Source organism: Dermacentor silvarum, chromosome 2 (assembly GCF_013339745.2).
Source record: "Dermacentor silvarum isolate Dsil-2018 chromosome 2, BIME_Dsil_1.4, whole genome shotgun sequence".
NCBI classification, from domain to species: Eukaryota; Metazoa; Arthropoda; class Arachnida; order Ixodida; family Ixodidae; genus Dermacentor; species Dermacentor silvarum.
This window is the reverse complement of record NC_051155.1, coordinates 165,859,879-165,877,917: the sequence shown is the minus strand read 5'-3', so window position 1 is coordinate 165,877,917 and position 18,039 is coordinate 165,859,879. Positions and strand designations below refer to the sequence as shown.

Here is an 18,039-nt window from a genome sequence, read left to right as displayed (position 1 = left end):
CTGCGGCGTCTCTTGTAATTCGTAGTAAGTGGCATATTGAAGATATGAGACGCAGTGACCCAATATAAACGCTGCAGCACCTGGTTTTGATAACTTCACAAATTACTCCTTACTAGCGTCTGAACTAATGGGAAGCTTACTGACAAATTCTTAATTATATCCACTCTGGTGCAGTTTTGTTTTTAGGTGGGAGACGTTGTTATGGTTATTATTAATTTTATTTATCGTTACCAAGTCGGCTTCGGGTTAGATTTTGTTGGATGCATATCGGGTACTCTCGTGGCCGCATCTGCGGGTCGCTTGCACGAAGCAGCATTTTACGCGTCGGTTCATAAGGTTCATGTAATGTGAGACCAATAAATAGACCATTGGTTATCTGTCCTACGCATTATATGCCGCCTGTCTAGCTCCATTTTCTCCTCCTGATGTGAACTAAAATATCGGCTACTCCCGTTTCCTCTCTAATTCACACTGCTGTTTTCCTGTATCTTAACGTTACGCCAAAAATTTTATTCTCGTGGCTTGTTTAGCGGTTCTTAACTGATTCTCAAGCATCCTTGTTAAGTTCTAAGTTTCTGCGCCATATGTTAGTACCGATAGAAGACAATGATTGTGCGCTTTTCTTTTTTTTTTTTAGGGATAATGGTAAGCTGACGGTAATGATTTGGTACCAAGGGAAGGAAAGTGCAGTCGAGGACGGTTAATAATCAGGTGGTTTGGTGAAACTAGGAAATTTGGAGGCATAAGATGGGATCAGATAGCGTGAGACAGGGATAACTGGAGATCGCTGGGGGATGATGCCTTCGTCCTGCACTGGACATGGTGATGATAAGGAAGTGTGAGCACACTGCCGAGCTGTAAATTTTCGCGTGGCAAAGATAAAACGATTCGAGCGAGTGTAACCCTTTTTAAGGCGAGGGCCTTAGATGGCTCATGGGTCGAAAAATCCGATGTCTGTCGTTATGTCACCAAAATTCATGGCACAAAAATTCATGGTGCCACCATGTGTTGGTGGCACCATGGTGGCACCAACAGCGACCGTAGATTCGAGTGCCTTAATTAACTCTACCTTAACTAAAATTGAATTAATTAAGGCACTTTAACCCACGACCTTTGGTGGGAGTTGAACCCACGACCTTTGGTGTCAATTTAGACAAAGTTAAGACACAATTAATTAATATCGAGTTAATTAAGGCACTCGAACCCACGAACTTTGGTGGCAGTCGAACCCTCGACCTTTGGTGTTAATTAGGGCGAAGTTAATTAAGGCCGAATTAATTAAGGTTGGGGTAATTTAGACACTCGAACCCACGACCTTCGGTGGGAGAAAACAAGTAATAGGAAGTAACAACGCATTCGAATGAGAATGTAAAGTAATTTAATGAATGTCTCTTGAGCGCGCAGGCTTTCGCCTTCACCCTCTTTAGCGTATGCTGAAGTGACTGTGAACTTTGTTACTGTACAACTTACTGTGCGGACAGTTATACCTGTTTCTTGAAGGGTAATTAACCACGGATTATCTTACGTGCCAATAAAATGTACTGTGCAAGCGGTCTGCAATACCCTTACAAAAATCATAAACACTTCGTATTAGCAGGAGGTAAAGCGGCTTCGACTTGCGCGTGATCGAGCGCCTGATCAAGCCAGGAGCTTGCTTCGTTTGAAACGACTTGTGAAGCAACAGTTAGGCCAAAGAGTGAGTCCAAGGTAGATATACCTGGTCGCGAAGCTTCCATAGAAGCCTATACGTTCAAAACATGGCGGTTCATCAGCGGTTCATGGGGCTTAGCGCCATCTCTATGAGGAGGGAACACTTCTGGCGGAAGAAAAAATAATGTGACGTCATTTCATTCTCAAAGGCGCGAAATTTGTTTTCGGAGGCCTGCCATTACAGCTTTATATTCAAATGCCCCGCCATACGACTTGATGGGCGTTCTGAGCTTTCAGCGTAGAAAGCGATGCAGGAAAAGGTCAGCCGTACGGGTATCGAAATCGCATCCCTGCACAGAACATACTTTCTTTGGAGGCCGACGAACGCTTTGGGCGTAAAGTGCTCGTCCTTTCGTCGGATGCCAAGCCCGTCGGCCAGCGCTGTCGTACGAAAACAACTAAATTAAACAATTATATGGCGGTTGCAACTTACTGCTTTTGACTGAACAGGTTAAGAAACAATGAAACTACTCGCGTCACCAAATTTAAACAAACGTCGGTAAGCAAAGCAACACAACATGTGAGGAGGGCGTATTGTAACAGGTGAACTTTACGAGTGCGAATTTCTTCACACTTCCAGAGCTGCATTGCATTGCAAGTGATAGCGGCTTCAACGCCCGCCGCTATCAGTGGGCGCTCTTACGGTGGGTGCTGAAAAAAGGTATTTTTGATAATGATCAAGTAAAACAGAATTGTCTTTTCTTTTCTCGCCACGCGTATATAAAATTAATTAGGAACGCCCGAAGCTTCGCGACCTATGTGAATCGACCTTGGTGAGACCAGATACGGAGAACAAACCAAAGTGGAGAAAGGGAGGGGTCTAGGTTCCGTTCGGTGATAGTCCTGCGACAAGAGAAGACGTTCTTGCTGAAAAAAAAAAAAAAAAAAAAAAGAAAAAACACACACCTGAACCCTACTATCTGTTTTTATGGTGGCAGTTCGGTTGTTTAGTACTATATGTATACCTTTTTGTTTCGTAAGGCAGACGTCGTGATAAGGGCTCACACAGGAGCCGAGCGTACTGCTTTTCTTGCATTTAGTATCGTCGTCCTTTTGCAAATGGAAGCCCGCCCACTCCACGTGCATAACTATCAAGTTGCCACAGAGTAGTCTGTTCCCAACTGCGAAGCCGTTAATAGTCTTACGCGCTCTGCTATCATTAGGCGCACTTTCCGTAGCGACAGCTGTCTGGGCTGTTTCCTTAGGAACCGCCCACGTAAGGAAAAATGCAACGGACGTCGCGGATGCTGTCTGCTGTAGAAACATATCCGTCTGGACTGTTAATATGGTCGCGTCTTGGGCGGCTAGGGAACCTACGTGCGAGCCCAAGAGTCGCATGAAGGCTCCATATGCGCGGCGTGTAATCGGATAGCGCTGCGAACGACGAATACAACCGCAAGAGCGAGAGAGGGAAGAGGAAGAAAGGTCAGTGCGACTCGCATATTCGCGATGCGCGAAGCAAACAGCGATACGGTGACCACGGTTCCGCTGCCGCGAGGATACTCGGCGCTCGCGGCGCTGATTAGCAGCTGCGCTTGTTTACGGCGCGCTGCTTTGGTGTCGTGCACACCTTGAAACCCGCTCCTCCTCCCTTTTCGTTTCTCGCTTCCATTCGAGAAGTCGCGCGCGCTTTTTCCCCCGCCCAATACGCGACAGAAACAGAACGAGTTATGGCAACTGCATGGCCAGCTGACCTTGCGGCGTGCACTATACGTCCGTTTCCCTCTAGACGGCGGGCACGCCTTCCGTTCGCCGCCGCTTGGACTGGTTTCCGGCGAAGCGCCGTCGCTAGGCACGCGCCGATGCTGGCGGCGGAGACGTTAGAAACCTTCGAAACACGAGTGATCATTTAGCGACCATCCCTGCACTCTGTTGGGAAACTCGCTGTCAACATCTCGCCTTCTAATCTGGCCGCTTTATTTTGGATGGTAGCGGGTGCAAGCGTCACTTACGGGATGAATAATAAAAAACGATTGGGCTATTGTTGTCAATAAGTGACATGTTGTAGTTTATTTTCTGCCGACAGGTGGCGCGACAATTTGTAAGTTGTTCAATCAGAGCTTATTAGTTTTTAACACTTGAGAGCGTTTGAGAGCCAACGTTCTTTTGAGAGCTTTGGGGTCTGCGGCTTAGTAGTAAAGATGCATACAACACAACAGGTGGCATGACGGCGCATGCGCAATAGCACCGCCGCCGCCACGCATGATGCTTGCCAGCCCGCCGGCCGTCTACGCGCGCAGCGCGGTTGCAGCTCTCCTGTGCTGCCGGCTGCGATTCTCGTCTGCCAACCTTTGCTGCTGCTGCTAGCTGCGCGGTTTTTTGTGTGTGTCGTCTGCAGCTTGAGGGCTTCTGTTGTTTCCAGCCGTCTCGCGCTGCAGCACGAGCGCGATCGTGCGCCGTTCGAGTTTGTGTGTGAGTGTGTGAATTCGCGTGTTCGACAACGAAGACGATTTCGAATAACTCTTCGCGGTTAGACGCCCCGGCGTAGCTTCTCGTCGGCTGGATGGAGTCGTCGTCGGCCGACGACGCGCCCGCTAGCGACGTCGACGATGCGGGCCCACCAACACCGCCGCTGTCTTCCAAAGACGACGGCGACAGCACTTCCGTGGCTTCGTCGGATCACGGTGATGGAGCTTCCGCCGCCAGCAGAGCCACTGCTTTTGTGGACAGCATCAAAGCCAAGGTGTGCATTCCAATGCCGATGTCTCGTCATTTCGTCGCAACGCTGATATAGCCACTGAGGAGCAGCCGAAGGTCCCCATATTTTTGCTGTTTCGAGAAACGGTCGCTTCTGCGGCCTTTATTCAATGCTATGCCGCACGTGGCGAGCTTATCGTTTTCTCCCGCACTAAAAACGGCAAGAAAATAGCCTTTGCGCGGTTTGTTTTGCACAAGCGCGCTGTGCATAATCGCGGTCAAGTTTTGAATTCGCCGCTTTCCCGCCACACTCTTTCCCGCACTATAATCGACTGCGCAAACGCTCCAGCGCGGCTCTGTTAAACGATTGCGCTGAAAGGACGAGTTTAGGAATAGAAGATGGAAAGTTCACACACCGGTTCTCGATATACTTAGGTGCTTACCTTAAGTAACTCAGAACAAGGTGTACTAGGGTTATTTGTTGACACTGGCGGCGTTCATTCTGTCGACTCAGTGACGGCTCCGTGAAACCAGTTTTCTAGCGGGCCACTGACAGACGCTCTCTCCTTACCGTTTGTTTCGCTTACTTTCTTTCTCGCTTATCGCGTAGTTATAATCGGTTCGTTAGGAAATTCAGTTTAAACGTTCTACATTTCTACTATTTCGTAAAAGGTCTCAATGATTAGACTGCCCTTTCTCTCTTGGCAAATGTCATAGCGCATTCTCCATCATCTAATCGCGGAAACGTTAAAATAAGACAAGATACATTTTTGATGACGGTAAGCAGAATTAAGAAAGGAGCTTTTTTTTTTCTATCTCCTTTTTTGTGTGTACAAATGCTGCTGCCTCAATACGAGGCTCATCAGGCTGCTTTAGTTCAAAAGTGTGGAAATACAGCAGCGCGTTTCCAAAATGTAATAGCATCAAAACAAGAAAAATAACATGCATTAAATACTAACATGCAACATACTTTAGCCATTCCCGAGAAAAACTGATCCGTGAGAAGATTTCTAATAGAATAGATCCATCAAGACTATTCCAAATGTGAATTGTTGGCGGAAGGATGGACTATTTAAGCCAATAATATAGGAAGAACTATCAGACGCATTATTTTGACCACGTCATAATTTTGGATATGTTTGTGCATGCATTAATTGAAATAACTGGTTCGGAACCCAAAGAATTGTTGTTAAGCGCCAGAGAAGTGCCCTTTTATTTGCGTATACTGTATTGACCATCAGTGTCGTTCGCTGTTCTGCCACGTATGCAGCGTGATCTGTTGAAACGCGACGGACAGGTATTGTTCTTCCTCGCGCGCTTTTGGCAAGCCGATACGCGAGAGCTGTTTGTTGGGCTAGTTGCCATACATGGTTTTGCTAGGAGAATGCCAGCAAACTTGATAAAGGAAGAAATCGAGAATCGACAGGATGGTGACTGGCTGGACATTCACGAGAACGCAGTTACGCTGTGCCTCGTGCGACTTTAACAAATGACAAGTTCAGATTGTGACATATAAACGAGTTTGTTATTGTTTCTGTAATTAGAACGGATCTGTATGAGGTCATCCGCGTCCCGGATAGCGCTTTGCCGTCTTTGCAAGTGGGATTATATAGCTAAACGGATTAGCACGGTGACCAGCAACGATTAGGCGACTTATTATTGCCGTATTTACTCACGCAGGACCCGCCGTAAGGCCCGCACCGTCCCAATTTTGGCCGCATATATAGTACAGTTTTCGAGACGTAAAGTTGGCCTTAGTAAGGGTGGAATAAAAGAACGCCAGATAATTACACGAACTCTGCACTTCGTGTACGACCATCGTCCTGGCATACAATTGCTTTCTCTTCTTTTGCGGTTGACCGCGTAGAATGACACGTCTGCGTTTTTGACAATTGCGTTTTTCGACAAAGACCACGTTGACGGGGTTTGTCGCACTGCGCAAGCCTCATCTAGGAAGGTCGCGCTTTGGGAGTGATCACTTACTTCGCATGCATGCAGCAGCGCTGTGCAGCGTGGCCGTATATTGCTGGAGTTAAGTCCTACTGCCTGTCTATATCGCTTGGCGTCGGAGCCGTGCAAGCTGAACATTTCGCCCTAACAACGTTTGATCGAACGGAACAACAACAACGACGACGACGACGACGACAAACTTGTAAATACATTCTCACGTGGCATCTGTTCTGTTCTTTAATGTGAAAGTGTAAATAACGAATTGACGCTAGCAGCGTGAAAAATAACAGATTTCCTCGTTTCATTGGCGACCTTTCCTCGTCGCGTGGTGGCATTTCGGACAGGTATACGCGTGTACTATACTCGCTTTAAACTAGAGAAGCTTGGCTCTGCATCGCCGCCGTCTTAAATGTCGAGCTTATTCCCTTCCAACGCGCGTCAGCACACGCGACGCAGCTGTGATGATGTATAGTAAAGTGGTTAAACACAGCTTCACGCATGCGTTGTTCTTTAAAGCGTATAGGTTTCTTAGCGAACCCTTCCGTACTTTGCTGACCGTGGCTGTCAGCTGGTTGCTGCTGTCTTGCCGAATATAGCCCACACACAGAGAATAAGAGAAGTGCATATCCGATGGTGGGATCGAACCTAGGTCCCTCAGCATAACAGCCCGATGCTCTAACCACAATCGCACGCATACGTCTCTCGTTCCAACGCCAAGTAGCTCTTCGAGACAATTGGAACGTGCGTCACGTGACGTGTACGTCACGTGTGCGCGCGAGAACCGCTTCACATGAATTACAGCATGTGTGTTGGAGCTGCGTAACATTTTTTTTTACAGCGAAGCTGTTAGCCTCTAGTTGGTCGGGATTTTTCGTGGCATGCTCACACTAAAAAAAAAAAAAAAAAAAAAAAAAAAAAAAAAAAAAAAAAAAAAAAAAAACCGGCAGCTCCAAGAGGGGTTTATTTGAATTTCCGCGTAGCAGAATTACGTTTCCTCGTATATTCGAATTACAGTCCGATGCTGTCATGTCTGTAGTTTGTGTGTAAATCGTACTTTACGGATTTTGGGACACAGTTTACACTGAGAAATTCGATTAGTTCACTAACGCACTTGCGCCAAGCATAGGGCCTACAAGAATCAGGATGCATGCTGCACTTCCGCACCCGTGCGGGCTCGCGTGACGAACGTGGGCACAATGTATCTGTCCTTGATGCGTGGGCGCTCTGCCCGTTACATCTGTCGCACAGCGTACTTTATGGCGAACACTGTCCAACAACGGTACCGCCACGGCAGCTGGAAAATGGGTTTGTGTTTGAGTTGCCGCGTTGCAGGAAATGCGGAGAGCATTTGACCGGATGAGAGAGCCTCTTGACGTGAAGGGGAAAAGCAGGAAAGGAGAGGATGATGATGATTGAAATATACTGTGTGATAAGTACTGCTGTCCGATCAGCCCGATTCGATCAGCGTCCTTGACCAGCTGTACAAGAAAACTCACACGCGCACTGTATCTATACACGCAACACTCTACCTGTATGCGTAACTAACTATACTGGGTGTTTCAATTAACTTGGGCCGAACTTTAAAACTACACAAATGCTACTCAGATGGACAGAACTAAGGTAATTCCCGCGAATACACGCTCGAAAAAACACTTTTATGTAGCACGTATTGAGGAACAGAAAGTTGTATAGGGAGTTTTTCACATTGCTCTACAATTTTCTCATTATCGCTTTTCATCTAAATATAATAATTCAGAAGAATAATTAATTGAGATTAAGTATTTAATTAGGCGGAATGCAATAAATAATCTGAGTATCTCCAAGCGGCGGCAAACAACGTTACCTTGGTTCTTTCCAGCTACGTAGAATTTGCATATTTTCATGTTTGGTCCAAGTTAAGTGAAACACCCTGTATAAAAGCGTGCGTATACATAAACTCCATGCATTATAGTTTCAAATCACACAGCTCACGGTAATCAGTAACAGATATCGCATGGCCTCAAATAAAAGTCTGAAACAGCTTTTGTTACTGCATCGTATCCCATTCCCGGCATCTTGTCAGTCTCCAAGTTGAGTTTCCTCACAAAGAGACCGTGGTTCTAGAGAAGAAACAGTCCCTAGAATCGTGTTCCACCCAGGTGCATACTGCACGTGGGCACACGCCACGCTGAGCACGTGTCGAATAGAATGAGGTGCAGAACAGACGCAACAGTCGGGAATAATCCCCCATGACGCCATACGTCGCAGTAGCAGTCTTGTAGGTCGAAGCCAAGCGTATACTATAGGCTTTCTGTTCACCCTTGCCTGTTTAGAGGTGTCTTCGTCTCTACTTATAGAGAGCATTCATTCCTTCAACAAGGCGTCCCCCTGAGAAATTAGATAGCAGTATACGTTGGGCAGTAAAATATGGACGCAGCATGAAATCAGTGAGAAGGAAACTTGGCATAGGACAAGGCAAGATGTATGCACTGAAAGATAAACAGGGTAATATCATCAGCAATTTCGATGACATAGTTAAAGCAGCGGAAGAATTCTATACTCACCTGTACAGTTCCCAGAGCAGCCAAGCTACTTTCATTCGAAGTAGTGATGAACAGAATACAGAGGCTCCTTCTATAACTAGTGATGAAGTTAGAAGGGCCTTGCAAGACATGACCAGAGGAAAAGCTGCTGGAGAAAATGGAATAACAGTCGATTTAATCAAAGATGGAGCAGATATCAAGCTTGAAAAGCTTGCGGCCCTTTATACGCAATGCCTCACGACTTCAAGTGTACCAGAAAGCTGGAAGAAGGCCAACATTATACTCATCCATAAGAAGGGAGACGTTAAAGAATTGAAGAATTATAGACCGATTAGCTTGCTTTCAGTATTGTACAAAATATTCACCAAAATAATTTCCAATAGAGTCAGGGCAACACTTGACTTCAGCCAACCAAGAGAACAGGCTGGCTTTAGGAAGGGATATTCAACGATGGATCGTATCCATGTCATCAATCAGGTAATAGAGAAATCTGCGTAGTACAATCAACCTCTCTATACGGCCTTCATAGGTTATGAAAAGGCATTTGATTCAGTAGAGTTACCAGCAGTCATAGAAGCATTGCGTAATCAAGAAGTACAGGAGGAATACGTGAATATCTTGGCAAATATCTACAAGGATTGCACAGCAACATTGGTTCTCCACAAGAAAAGTATAAAGTTACCTATCAAGAAAGGGGCCAGGCAAGGAGACACAACCTCTTAGACTGGGAAGGCTTAGGAGTGAGGATCAATGGCGAATATCTCAGCAGCCTTCGGATTGCAGATGACATTGTCCTATTCAGCAACAATGGGGGCGAATTACAACGAATGATTGAAAGCCTTAACCGAGAAAGTGGAATAGTGGCGTTGAAGATTAATATGCAGAAGAAGCTCGAGAACAAGTTAAGGACCACACAAAGAGCGATGGAACGAAAAATGTTAGGCCAAACGTTAAGAGACAGGAAGAGAGCGGTGTGGATCAGAGAGCAAGCGGGGATAGCCGATATTCTAGTTGACATTAAGAGGAAAAAAATGGAGCTGGGCAGGGCATGTAATGCGCAGGATGGATAACCGGTGGACCATTAGGGTTACAGAATGGATACCAAGAGAAGGGAAGCGCAGTCGAGGTCGGCAGAAAACCAGATGGGATGATGAAGTTAGGAAATTTGCAGGCGCAAGTTGGAATCAGCTAGCGCAAGACAGGGGTAATTGGAGTTCGCAGGGAGAGGCCTTCGTCCTGCAGTGGACATAAATATAGGCTGATTATGACGATGATATGCTGGGCTAGATCCTTCTGCAGCAACCTGCTCGGACTCGTGCATGTACAAACTTTCCGACGCACACGCGCTAATGCGATTACACGGATGAGCTTGCGCACACAGAAAGCAACGCTACGCTTGTAACGCGGCATATTTCGCTTCTTCGCCTTGTAGATTCTCCACTTACGTAGGTAAACAAACTTGGGTAGTTTACATAGGAATTTCGGTGAACATTTTACATTACTTGTAGACTAATTGTAGGCTGAAAAAAAAAAAAAAAACTATCTCCGCAGAGAATGTTACCAAATACTAAAACTAATATGTATGACCATAGCTTTATAGACTGTCTAACCACAGTTTATATATATAAATTGTCTACAAACTGTACAATATTTTGACAAGAAAATAGATAATTCGGCAATTTCCTGTAGCACTGCTGAGGCCGCGAGCCGCTGGAACAGAAAAGGGGCTTTCTTCTTCAACCACAATAGCCCTCGAACGTCCATTTCTGCCGCTGAACACGACCCCGATATAGCTCTGATAACGTGTATGGGGGTCTAGACACTTTTGGCAATGACTACGCGTTGCTTTCTGGCTTTAAAACCGGACCAGCGCGTTGCGAGAAAGAAATAAAAACACAGTTTACGTGTGCTCTTCTCTTGTTTATAGTAGAAATAGGCGTTCACAGACACAGGCGGCGAGCGAGAGAGATAGAGAGAGAGAGAGAGACGGACGAACGGATGCACAGATAGATAGATAGATAGATAGATAGATAGATAGATAGATAGATAGATAGATAGATAGATAGATAGATAGATAGATAGAAATGAAGGAAAAGGCAGGCAGGTTAACCATATACACGGTGTTTCAGGTAACTCGGGCCAAACTTTAAAAAGTGCTCGTGCGTGGTACAAGTATGCAACCAATTTAATATTGTTCGCTGTCCCCTTGAGCAACTCTAAGTATTTTTTTACTATGAGCATAGGTAATTATTTAACACCAATTATTATCCAACGTTTAAATCGTTGATTTAAACGCCAGATCTTCAATGTAGAAGTTTTAAAGCCTATTGAGAAATATCGAAATACAAATTTTTTTCCATGATGATAGCTTGTGTGGTTTTAATTTTTCCGGGCTACAAATAAAGCGCGCGATATTTGAAAAAGTACCACATGACTACGCACATTAGTTCCCTCAAACACGCTACCCTCACTCAATCAATCAATATTTATTTGACGACAAAATCAAATACAGGGTGGGTGTAAGTACACATTCGGAGGTCCCGAAGTAACAACTGTCGGGGGGACCTCCTAACAAGACATGAAAAGGGGTTAGTAGGATCGTGGCAAACAGCGAGTCATGTCATATATATACAATTTCTGCATCATCGGAAATGAACGGTAAGAGAGAAAAAAATCTTTTAAAAACATTACAATATAATCACACAGTTAAAAGAAAGAAAAACAAATTGCATAAATAATTAAAGATAACTCGCAGAAATTCAAACGAGGATAAATGGCACGTAAAACTAACAACGAGAAGTATAAATTTGTAGGCAAAATTCAGTGACTCGGTAATTTGGACAGTACATTGCATATAAGTAAATCAGAACATCTAATTATTTCTACGTTCGTTAAATTATATTATGTGTCAGATAAAGTGTTCATGAAATGCTCCTTCGTTCTACGCTTGAATGATAATAATGTAGATGACTTCATATCAGATGGTATTGAATTCCAAACAGAAATGCCTAAAAACGCGACGGTAAATTTCCCATAATTAGTTCTTCCTTTTGGAAGAAGAAGATTGAGTTGTGCTGAAAATCTTGTGTTGTTATAATTGTTAAGGATAACTGTTATAATTGTTAATTGTATAATTGTTAATTGTCATAATTATAATTGTTAAGGATAATTGTTATAATTGTTAAGGATTGACGCTGCACGCAGACTGAAGGCATGAATAGGTCGCAAGAAAAAAAAAAAACAATTGGCGATGGCCACACCTGTCGTCTCGAATACATCGCCATCCACCGCCGAATTCTCCTCGCACTTAACGAAGCTTCGAGAAATGCCGTGCGTTGTTTATTGCATATCTCATCGTTTCAACCGATAAGACACCTGGGAAAAAGCGGAAGCGAAGACCATGGATTCGTCGTTGCTCAAGGCCTTTTCGTGTCTTCGATCTGCGTGTCGCATTGATCATGGCATGTTAGATGGCACCAATGTCGCTGCGAGTAGTCACGGGGTACTTTTTAAAATCTCGCGCTATTTATTTGCAGCCCGGAAAATAAAGTTCATTGCCTGCCTGCCTGCCGGAAAGAATTAAACCACACCAGCTATCATCACGGACAGAATTTTTTTCATATTTCTAAATAGGCCCTACAACTTCTACGTTGAATATGTCGTGTTTAATTCAATGCTTTAAATGTTGGTTAATTATTCGTTGGTAATTAATTACCTAAGCTTAAAAGTAAAAAAAATCACCGACGATTACGATACTCCCTAATGCGAAATTTGAGCGCAGCTGTATACGTGTTTTCATTTCGCAATATATTATCTGGCGAGGACGAAGTGTCTCGTGCGGCACGTTGCAAATGGCCGGGTTTGTGGCGCGAGTGCCTCGCTCATCGTGACGCGTGGGCGCGATTCACAGCAGCGGCCACAGACAGACCTCCGCTCACGCAGCGCTTTGTTTTCATACAGATGACGCGCGCTACTCTGGCGCCATCTTGTAGCCATCGTCGCCGAAAAGCCCGTCGTGCGCGGCACTACGCTTTTGTTCTCACGCTTTCGCCATACCCTCCTCCTCCTCCGCTTTCATTCTCGCGTTCTCTTCGCTATCCCCGTCTTTCATCTCCCGCTGCGCTGCACGTTCGCTTTCATCTTTCGCTGTGCTCGTTCGTTCCGTTACGAGGGACAACGCCGACGCCTACGATCGCCGCAGGAACGGGCGCCTAAAGGCTGTTTCACATGGTGCGATTTTGCACTGCGATTTTCGCAGCTGCGATTTTCGCAGATGCGAAATTCGCAACGGCCATTTCACATGGTGCGATGTCAACAATGCGATTATGCGACGCCCAGAGTTGCTTGCTGCCAGATTTTGTCGCACACGCCGCATAAATTCGTTTAATGTAATGAAAAAGACGTGCGCGTTATAATATAATTGACCTCTCTTTATTAGGACCAAATAATACGTGCGTTTTGTAATTTAAAAACGCTTCAAATTTAGTTTGTTTTGGAGTGCGCAACAGCGGTTTGTGAAGTTCAATACGAGGAGAAATGGCGGACGTAAACAGCTGTTCGCAGGTGGTCGTTCAGCGTTGTGTGCTGTCTCGTGTGTGTTTTATGCCTGTGTCGTTCTACCTGCGGTTAAACAAATTACAAGAGGACCTATCAACAAGCCCCTATAGCTGTTGTCATCGCATATGCAGTATTCGGAATTCGGCTGCAGCGGAGTCGTCATGTCAACGCAGAGACCCTCGCGCTACCCGTGATTAACGTCAGCTTCTGAAAAACGGATGTGTGTGTATTGCTCGTGATTGCGCATTAGCGGTTCCTGCTCCTAGCAATATTCTTGCACCAAACTTAGCAGCAAGCACCAACCCAAAAGCTCACGCCTGCCCCTGAACAAAGCCGCAAATGATCTGTGTGTAATTACTGAACGTGCAATGGAATTTGTGTTGTGAACGTTTATCTTAGCGCCAGCCTGGCTCGTCCGTCTCGGCGCCTGTGCTGTAATTATTCACACAAGTGCTCTCTGAATATTTCGAAAGGCGTAAAAGCCGACACCATTGTTTTTTTAAGGAGCTGCAGTCACTAGTGTACGTAGTATCGTATCATTCTGGCAGACATGGGCGTCGTCTATTTTCTCGTCCTGTTTCTTGCGCTGTTAGTGTGCTGTGAATCTTAAGTTAAGAAGCTTAAGTTAATATGCTGCAGTACGTAGCGCAGCCGCGTAGCCACACGGCTAACATTAAAATACCTTGTTAGGAGTATGTTTGTTTGTTTAATAACAAAATCGAACGATAAAATTTTGTATTCATGGTGGCAAGTGTAAGGTAAGAAGCTATCGGCTAATGGCATGCGTGTGCTTCTACCTGCTTCAGCACGTTATCCTTAAAGTGAGGTTGAATACCCCTGATAACCAAAAACATATGCAACTGGAGCAGGTGCTATGATTCCTTTCCTAGAAATGAAAGCCAGCATCCCAGTTTGTTAAGCTAGTCATGTACTTAACCTATATTAGACCAACGTTAGAGCATGCTAACTGGAGCCATTTCAAACTGGATTATTTGACCAAAATAAGAAAGTGCAAGGAAAGTGTCAAGGTACAGTCTAATCTGGTATTCCCGAACCGATTGTAATGGCAAAACTTTATGCCTCCCTGAATTGCCTGCATTAACCCAATGCTGAAAACAGGGGAAGCTGATTCCCTTTCTTGCTGCTGAAAAGCTGCTAGAATCTCAATAACAGACCACTTATGTTCTGAGAGAAAGTGAGGGGCACTGACAATATCTCTAATCTTTTGTATGAGCCTTCACCTTGAACGAAAAGGGAATAAAAATATTTACCTTTGCAAGCCTCAGAATCCAAACATTCTCAAAATTTTGAGGAGCCACATTAAATATTTGAGATACAGACAATAAAAAGTGCGCCTAAGTACAAGTGCACACTGAACACACTTGAGTGGTTGAGTGGCCAGCTGCGAATGCAAAAGCGTCCATAGCTGCTACCTCGAGGTAACTGCTAGGTTGCACGTGTGTTTCTCCTATAGCCCATGTACCTGGCAAGGGGAATGGTTATACGTAGTCCTGTGCTTTTTCTTTTTTTTTTCAATAAGTGGTGGCTAGCTGATTCCATCTGTTTATGTATTTATCATTTGTGTCCATCTTATGTGCATGTGTTTGTGTCATGTTCTGATTGTTATACGTGCAGTGATGCAAGCATCTTTTTTTTTAATATATTGCACTACAGTCATTTATTAAACTTTGTGTTGAAATGTACAAAATGTGGCCACCCAGTAATGACTAGGACAGCCAGCAGGATTGGCAAAAGATATGATGCAGATCCAATGCACTTGCTTGAATCGACATGAGGCGAAGCTTTCACGCAACGGTCAGTTGAACTCTAGAAAACTAACTGCAGTGTTTACAGTTGTCCTTATTTCACCCGATGCAACACGTACTCATAGACAATGTTTGCTTATTCACCGCACAGGTCACATAATGTAATGTATGCATAGCACGGTGAACTCACTCAAATGTTGGCTCACTAAGACTTCGAACTAACCGTGAGTCTGAGTTCGTTTGAGCCTGACTGAGTAGAATTTTGGTGAATATGAGTAAGAGCAAGCTCAGTTGAGTAAACTTTTAGTGAATATTGTCATGTGGTAGTCAGGGAAAGCTGATCCAAGTATAATTTTAGTGAATATGAGTCAAAGCAAGCTCGGCAAGTAGATTTTTGGTGAATATGACTCAGTGCAAGCTCACCTGAGTAGAATTTTGATGAATATAAGTCGGAGCAAGCTTGGCTAAGTAGATATTGGGTGAATATGACTCGGTGCAAGCTTGCCTGAGTAGAATCTTTGTGAATATTAGTCAGATCAAGCTTGGCCAAGTACAATTTTGGTGAATATTAGTCAGACCAAGCTCGGATAAGTAGAATTTTGGTGAATATGACTGAGCAAGCTCGATTGAGTAATGATGGGATATGGTTATACGAGTTTATGCAGTAATACATGTAAGTGCAGACTCATTAGCAACATTGCCTCCATCTTGATGGGCTATACCTACGCCTCGTGATGAGTCTGCACACTTTATGAGCTGTGGACATGCAAGACCCACCCACACTTGAAAAGATCCTATCATTCACACGAAGGAATGCAACCGGCTGACTTCACTGCACAATTTTGATCTGCTTTTGTTTAATGTGTTATCTACTACTTATAAAAACCAGATGTCTGCCTGCTTTTCGCATTATTGCATGTGTTTTACAGGAAGTAGAGACAGAGAAGCAAGAAAAGGCAAGGATGTTTATGGCTAAGTAGTTTCTTAGAGTACTGCGATATGTTACAACCAGCATAAACAAAAGTAATTCGATGCACTGAAGTAAGCGAAATGTGCAATTACCTTTTAATGTGAGGGTTAATACAGATGCAGTACGGATACAAAGTCTGCAACACACTGAAGGTTTATTGGTTTTTTTATTCAGGAGAAAAATGATGCATCAGAAAAATGAGAAAAAAAAACTGTTTAAATATTGCTTCGAAAATAAATTGGCAATACTGATTATTCCCAGTCAAAGCGCGAAATATGCTATTGTAGAACATTCATTACGATATCCAGTTTGCACGTTCGCTTTGCGTCTCGCAGTGGAAGTAACAGAACCTTGAAATGAGATAATTCATTGGGGAAAATGCGCATGAAAGCCCTAACCAACTGACTGCAACTTAATGGTCGCGCGTATAGCGTGACCTATTGACCACATCATTTGTCCGTAGTTGCATATTCTTTAAATTGTTCCGTCCGTAAAAGCATACAGCGATAAAACTGTGGCGTTTTCGTATATCGCGAGTTGTCTCCAGAACCAGAAAATTGGGACGACATCCGAAGGCCATGCCTTCCCGTGAGGGACACCTCGTAGCATTTACCAACTCGCAGCGCGTGTGAATAACGGAAAATCACGCAAAGGTACGTACTATCAGCACCCGAAGCCAACCTAAAAAACAGCGTCGCCAGATTAGCAACGTAGCGTGTCAACAAACTCGTAGAAATCACAGAACCGAATCTGACCTACGAGTTTTTATCTGCACTGTTCGCGTGTCGGTGCTGATGTTACGTACCGATTGCGCAATCCAAGGCTCCACTCAATTAGTTGCACTGTTCGAGGCTCGTTGATCCAATATTTATAGACAAAAAAGCATCTATAAACGTTGCGTTGAGCGACCGCCGCCATTTTCCAAAACAGACCGCGAAATACCTCTCGGCGCAATTTCGACGGGAAAATCGCAGCGATTGCTGCGACGTTGCGACGCTGCGACCAACCGGTTGGTCGCAGCCGAAAATCGCAGAATCGGCCCTGCGACTGCGATTTTCGTCGCATGCGACGGAAATCGCACTTCCGGTGCGATAATCGCAGTGCAAAATCGCACCATGTGAAACGGCCTTAAGAGCTGCGCTCCAAAACTGCTTTGAGTTAGTTGCTCAAGAGGACAGCGCACAATATTAAGTTGGTTGCATTCCTGTAACTTGCACGATGATTTTTTTTAAGTTTCGTCCGAGTTAGCTGAAACACCCTGTAGAAACTCTGCATGTCACGAGCCCTGCGCCCCATGCAAAATGCAGGGAATGATACAGCACGTTTGCGCGCTCTGCGCGGTGTCAGGCTGAACGAACGAATCTGCACACACACTCTTCGCACTCCGTGCCCCTTGTGAAATTCGTCGTGCCGTATAGCTGAACTTGCACAGGTGTCCCGGAGGCTACGTCATCTCGTTTTCGGCTCGTGAAAAGGGCGAATTAAGGCTTCGAGTGCGGCGCTTTTGAGAAACTTGCGTCGTGTCGCGAAACTGAAAGAAACATAGAACGTAATGAAGGCGAACGAAGGCGGATATGAATGAATAAAATAGAATTACGCAAGTTAAATACCTAATGCAACGATCAATGTCATAGTTAAATACGCTAAAAAACGAAATGAACTAAAAATAAAAAAAAATTTAAGCCTTTCAGTTTAATATTTTAACCTTCTAGCTGTAAGATTGGTTGGTGATTGCGAGTTTTTAGTTGTCCCGGGATTATCCTGACCAGAGGAGTTTCTTGTCGAACTATCGACTTCAAGAAGAAATTAAGTGCGTTTTCGTACAGGCTTTGCGTGTAGGTTCCGATGCATCCTCGCAAGCCTATAGCGTTATTTCACAGACCTCGACCGCGTTGCAACGCGAACATTGTCCTCACGTTCCATCGCA

The 18,039-nt window shown here is 44.6% G+C and overlaps 1 protein-coding gene across 2 annotated transcripts in view; it reads left to right on the top strand.

Moving 5' to 3' along the window:
- The first annotated feature begins 3,932 nt into the window (after positions 1-3,932).
- LOC119442043 (multiple C2 and transmembrane domain-containing protein 1) overlaps positions 3,933-18,039 on the top strand; it is a 68,961-nt gene continuing 54,854 nt past the window's right edge. The window contains exon 1 of one of the 2 annotated variants that reach the window (XM_049661831.1): positions 3,933-4,393. In XM_049661831.1, the coding sequence (XP_049517788.1) occupies positions 4,214-4,393 (180 nt within the window). In that variant the 5' untranslated portion in view covers positions 3,933-4,213. The remainder of the gene's footprint in view (positions 4,394-18,039) is intronic. The other variant, XM_037706759.2, reaches the window with a different exon arrangement.